The sequence below is a fragment of the Gavialis gangeticus genome, unplaced genomic scaffold, assembly GCF_001723915.1.
Source record: "Gavialis gangeticus isolate Ggan-Ray unplaced genomic scaffold, GavGan_comp1, whole genome shotgun sequence".
In the NCBI taxonomy this organism is placed as follows: domain Eukaryota; kingdom Metazoa; phylum Chordata; order Crocodylia; family Gavialidae; genus Gavialis; species Gavialis gangeticus.
This window is the reverse complement of record NW_017729032.1, coordinates 258,454,512-258,460,511: the sequence shown is the minus strand read 5'-3', so window position 1 is coordinate 258,460,511 and position 6,000 is coordinate 258,454,512. Positions and strand designations below refer to the sequence as shown.

Genomic DNA, 6,000 nt, shown 5'->3' with positions numbered 1-6,000 from the left:
TCTCCACCATCTGAAACCTTCCTCTGTCTCCCTCTGGAAACTTTAAAACAACTCCCATATGCACTGTCAGTGAGGAAGTCTGATAGAGCCTACTTTTCCCTTGACCATCTGCTCCATGTTGGATGATAGGTCGTCCACCTCCAGCTTCAGCTCACTCTTCTCTTTCTCCAATTTCTGTTTGACCCGCTGTAGGTTGTCCAGATGCTCCCCCAGCTCTGCCATGCTGTCTGCATGCTTCTTCCTTAGGGTGGCAGCTGTGGCCTCATAATGCAGAGTGGCCTCCTCAAGGTCCCGCCGCAGCTTCAGAAACTCTGCCTCTCGTTTCTTGTTCATCTCCAGCTGGACAGCGGTGGCTCCCCCAGCCTCCTCTAGCCGTTCGCTCAGTTCCTCCAGCTCTCGAGCCAGTTCTGATCTCTGTTTCTCCACCTTGGCTCGAGCAGCTCTTTCCGCTTCCAGCTCCTCTTCTAGCTCCTCTATACGAGCCTATCAAACAAGGACACACTGGTGTATATTAACATTGTTTACCTCAGTACTAACTTCCCTCAAATGTTTTCAGTACTTTACACACATCCACATGTCAGCCTGATATGGCACATATTATCATCTATGTCTAGATCTAGCTTTTTCTGCTGTTTTCCAGAAAATACAGTACACAATGGATTTAGACAGACAGGGAGCCACTTGCCCAGGAATTTACCCAGTAAAGGCATTAAATAAGTGTCAGAGCTGCAATAGCACTTATCTCCTACTAAAACTGTTAAATTCTTTCTCTTCAAACATTAGTTCAAGATATATAGGTAGGGGCCTACTTAATTTGGAGTTTCACAGATTTCACGGAAACTGCAAAATCTGGGTTTGTCCATAAAATCAACAAAAAACCCTAACAAATAAAATTTTGGCTCCCCAGTTGAAGCCAGCGGTACTTGCTGCTGGGAGGGGAATACACTGGCTGGTGGGGTGACACAAAGGACAGTAGACAAGGTGGCAGCTCCCCCCTTGTGCCTTCTCCCCTTGCTGGAGCCTGTCTGCCAATCAGGGCCAAGGGGCAGGGCCACATGAAGAGCACCCAGCAATCAAGGTGGTGGCTGGCCCCTTGTGCCCCCCAGGGCCTCTCTGTCAGTGAGCGCCATGGGGTGGGGCCACCTCCAAATGACTGCAGAATTAGAACTTTACACCGCAATCCACCTGCAAAATTTGGTAAGTCCCCCTGCAATTTAGGTAGACTAAAGACAGGTCAGAAATAAGAAAAATAATGTATATGTCCGTGTAATGGACTGTTCAACTACTGTTCAAGAAAGCTCAAGAGGTTCTTTTCCCCCTGAATTTAATAGTCATGTTGTTGCAAGGTCTTCAACCTCTGTCAGGAGAATGAGAGATGGAGATCAGGAACAACTGGTAGCAAATACATGTGAATAATGGATTTTTTTCAATTCAGTGGCCAAACTTGGAAAAAAGAATTGCCATGCAGATTTTGTTGTGTTGACTAAAATATCTCAGGTTTAGTTTACCGAATTTCCCCTGCCATCCCTTTTCCTTTTAAACAGAGTCTGTTTTGAGACTGAGCTTGGATTTCTCTTTGCCTTTTTTTTTGGTGCAAACTTTGCACTGAAATTAAGTCAAATTCACTACCTATCTTTGTTTAGAAAATATATTATTTGCCAGAAAAAAAAATCAACAAAGCTCTACATGACAGGTTTTTTGTGAAAGTATATAACTCAAGTTTTGCAAGTCAGATTCACATTGGGATTCTTTAATTTACAGTCTTCTGGCCCCCAGGTTCCATCATTTTGTTCTCCTGCACCCATGCTCAGACTTATTTCCCTCTTAATCAACATTTTCGTGTCCTTCATGAATCTCCATGGTGTGAACCTCTCTAGTTAAACCTGTGATTCTCTGTTCCCTTTGCTTGAGGATGGGGTTCCATGCCTGGGTTCCTCTTGCCAGAAAATGGAAAATCCCTTCCTCTTCACTTAAGAAATGAACTCCCGAGCTTTTGGAGTGGCTTCTCAGTTGGTTCAGTCTCCTCTTTTGTGGCCCACACTTCAGGGGAAAGCATGAGTGTTTGAGGTCAGCCAGGTCCCTTTCCTTTCTCTGTCCAATATATCCAGAGGAGAAGTTGGGACATAGACTTCCCAGCTGCTACCTTCATTTTCTAGGCTTTCCTACTCCTCTCTGGGGATCAATTCTGACTTCAGACACATGGATATCATAAGTTATTAAACCATAAATATTTCTGAGGACAAGACTAGGCCTGCAAAGCCCAAAATAGGCTTGCAGATAGTGGATGACATAAGAGTTCAAGTAAACCACAAAAAAAAAACTTAATTGGCCAGTACCAAACTCAGAAGCCAAGTGCTTCACTTAATTGAAGTATAGCAATTATGATTTGTGAAAAGAAGTAGAAAAGGCTTACCTGAAGCTCCTTGATCTTCTTCTGGAGTTGTACCACTAAAGCTTGCTCATCCTCGATCTTGGAACTCAGTTGATTAACTTCAAATTCTTTCCTGTTAAGGCAAGGAAATTCCTGTGAAAATTTATCCTAGAAGTTCAAGCAAAGTTTGACTAAAGCAATTTTTTTCTGTCAGTCTCTAGATAAAGTCTTGGGAGCAAATGTGAAAACCAAATTCAACTGCAAATAAGCAAGAAGATATAATACTGTATAGGTGCAACAGTCTTCTCTCTAAGCAACCTTGTTCAAGCTAAGGCCCTGCAGGAACTCCTATTGTATTACAGTACTATGCTCAAAGCTCCTTAATGCTACACACTTCTGTCTTGAATGAATTTTAATTTCAACCAAGTTTAAAAACAACCAAGAAAAAAGTACTATGCTGTGTGCTATATACAGTAGATGAGAACATTTTACCATTATTATTCATAAATGATATATCCTGAGCCTGCCAACCCATGGAATAGCTTTCTGTAAACAAGGACATGCAAGAGAATGATGGACTAGCTTCACATTGACTGCCTTTGACTCCTCATTTACATCTGATATAAAGGGAAAGCCTTTGGCACAAGGTTTGAACTCATGTCTCTAAAACTGGAGCACAATGCTTTAACCACTCTGCCGCCTTTGAAAATTTGTAGAGATACAACACCTTTTCAAATTCAAAGGAAAAAAGTATATTTGGCAAGGTTCAGGCATTCAGTGCTGCTGAGTGCTAGAAAGAAATTATTCTGTCCATATGCAGCATTGCATCGCATATCAGGTACAGTTTCCTCTGAAATGGCATTGATATGAGCCACTGCCATAGGGAGATGCTTGACTTGATGGATCTGAAAGGACAAACCCCATGCTTCTGTGCTATATTGTACAATATAAATGGTTCCTTACTTCTTTAGCTTTTCTTCCAGCTGCAGCTTATCATTCTCCAAATCCATGACACTCTCTTGGGTCAGCTTCAGATCTCCTTCCAGTTTACGTTTGGCCCTTTCTAGATCCATCCTCACCTTCTTCTCCTGTTCAAGTGAGCCCTCCAGCTATAGGAACAAGAAACCAGTGATGCAATATGTCCAAAGGCATCAACACCATTCCAACCTCCAGTTTTGTATTAAACATTAACAAAGCCTGAAGCAGAAAAGTTCTTCTGCAACTTTCTCATTTTATGCTTGTCCTTCCTAGTTTCAGGGAGTACTTGAAGCTTCAAGCTTCCAGGACAATTCAGGCTGTGATAATATGGTGCAAGGACCTCTCTAGGCTTCTTCTTTGTGCAGGCATCATGGTAGCCTCTTCTTCACAAAGGTTAGTATGACTAAAGGACAATTACATTGCAATAAAAACTAAATAGATGCCTTCATCATTGTTGCCTTCCTTTCAAATATTCAACGATAGAGGAAAATTATTATAGTATTGCTTGCATTAGACACCTTATATTGGGACTTTCATTTGTACATCCTAGATGAGCATTTACAAAAAAACACAACATATTTCAGAGTTTCCCACTTTCAAAAAAGTTATAAATAAACATATCAGCATAGGAAATGAAGAGAAGAACAAACGTACATCATCCACCTGCTGCTCCAGTTTCAGTTTCAGTTTGCTCAGTGCATTGACCTTGTCCTCCTCTGCCTGTAGGTCATCCAGAGCTTGCTGGTGAGCTTCTTGCAAAGATTTCTTCTCTTTAGTGAGTTTGCTGATGGACTCATCAACAGCTGCCATTTCTTCTGTCAGATTTTTGACCTGTGAGGTTAAATAAGTGCAACAGCAGTTACAGATGTGCTTGCAAGTCTTTTCAGCAGAGATAACTGTAAACTGGCCAGAAAGAACAACCTAGACTATGTATGTATACTGCTGCCTGGCCATTAGGATGATGGAGTAAAAGGGGAGTTCATTCAATGTTTGCCTCATCGGTTGAAACTGCCAGCAAGGTAGCTAATTAGTGCCAATTCTTGCTGTGCCTTCATTATGGGGACATCTGCCAAATGCACACTGTTTGGAGACTGAATATGGTCAAGGGGACAGTTGCTTAATATGAAAGGCTAAGAAGTTGATACTAATCAAAACAGGCACCATTCTTAGTAGCACAGAAAATATATCCATGAGTAGTCCTAGGCCTCAGGAAATACATTTAAGGGGCACAACTAATGCGAAATTTAGCTGCCAATGGCAGCACAACTCACATGGGTAAAGGGAGACTCAGAATCAACCTAAAACTGTTGTCTTTCACAAAGTCACTTAGCTATGCACTTTATACTCTATACGTTATACTCTAGTCTTGTAGCTTGGCCTGAATTTAAGTCGCTTAATACTTAATACAAAGTGTTGACTTGCAGAACTCTAGTAACACTCACTGTAAAGTAGCCTACTTATCAATCCTTTATGGAGAGGTATGGTGTATTTCTAATGGTACCTTATTTTCAGTAGCATGTTTCTCTTTCTCTACTTTAGCTAGAGTTATTTCAAGGTCATCAATATCTTTCTTCAGTTCAGAGCACTCATCTTCTAGTTTTCTCTTCTTTGACGTCAGTTCAGAGTTCATTTCCTCCTCATCTTCCACTCTCTCTGTCAGCTCTTTGACTTTTGCCTCCAGCTGGATCTTGGATTTAATCAGCAAGTCACATCGTTCTTCTGCATCTGACAGAGTATCTTGTTCCTGGTGTAGTACAAGAAGATGACCACAGTGTGTAGGAGCAGTCATCTTTATTCTTTACTGTTTGTCTCCCATCCCTTTATGGATCCTCAACCACACATTAGTATGTAGGTCAGAGAAGCATAATCAAAAAGGCTATGGGAATAGGTAAATATGGACTTTCTGAAGGAGCCTATTCTTTCTTTCCACTTATGTTAAAGACAAGAATTCTGAAAAATCCAAGGGGAATAAGATGAGGCCTACAATGTTGGACACATCCATTTGCACATACAAATTGGTAAACTACTATCCACATCTAGTTATGGTGAACATGGCTATTACTATGAACTAGACTTTTAAAACTGTTTCAAAGATTATGACCTACATCCTTAAACATGAGTTTATATTCATGGTAAGAATGTTAACCTACTTTCCTAACAAGAACAGCAGCTTAATTTAAAACCATCTGTATAAATACCACGGTTGGTAAGTTGTCATGTTTGAAAGAACATCAAGTACACCCACTCACAGACTGCAACTGAAGGAGCAAGTCATTCTTCTCCTGAACCAGAGACACTTGCTTTTCTTCAAGGTCCTTCCTCCTGGCTTCTGACTTTTCCAAGGCCTCCTTTAGCTTCAAGAACTCTTCCTTCATGTTGGCCATTTCCTTCTCAGTTTCTGCAGACTTCAGGAGTGGCTTGATCTTAAAGAACAGCTTCATCCAAGGCCAGTTCTTCACAGCCATGAAAGCTCTAATGTTCCACTGGATCACAAGAAGGGCATCCCTGGTTTAACAAATGAAAAACTCAGCCTGAGTTGAGAGAGAGCGAATTCTTTTTTAGGCCATCCTTGAGTCAGTTCTGCCTTTGTGGTCTGAATAGCATTAGGAACTTGTAGTGGGTCATGCAAAAAATGTGTTTCTTATATCTTG

The 6,000-nt window shown here is 41.2% G+C and overlaps 1 protein-coding gene across 2 annotated transcripts in view; it reads right to left on the bottom strand.

Moving 5' to 3' along the window:
- The window catches only part of MYH15 (myosin heavy chain 15), an 81,130-nt gene that overhangs the window by 34,107 nt on the left and 41,023 nt on the right, over positions 1–6,000 (bottom strand). For both annotated transcript variants that reach the window (XM_019525776.1, XM_019525777.1), the window contains 6 exons: positions 5,599–5,854; positions 4,851–5,093; positions 4,004–4,180; positions 3,335–3,480; positions 2,414–2,504; positions 94–483 (listed from right to left, as the gene is read on the bottom strand). In XM_019525776.1, the coding sequence (XP_019381321.1) occupies positions 94–483; positions 2,414–2,504; positions 3,335–3,480; positions 4,004–4,180; positions 4,851–5,093; positions 5,599–5,854 (1,303 nt within the window). The remainder of the gene's footprint in view (positions 1–93; positions 484–2,413; positions 2,505–3,334; positions 3,481–4,003; positions 4,181–4,850; positions 5,094–5,598; positions 5,855–6,000) is intronic.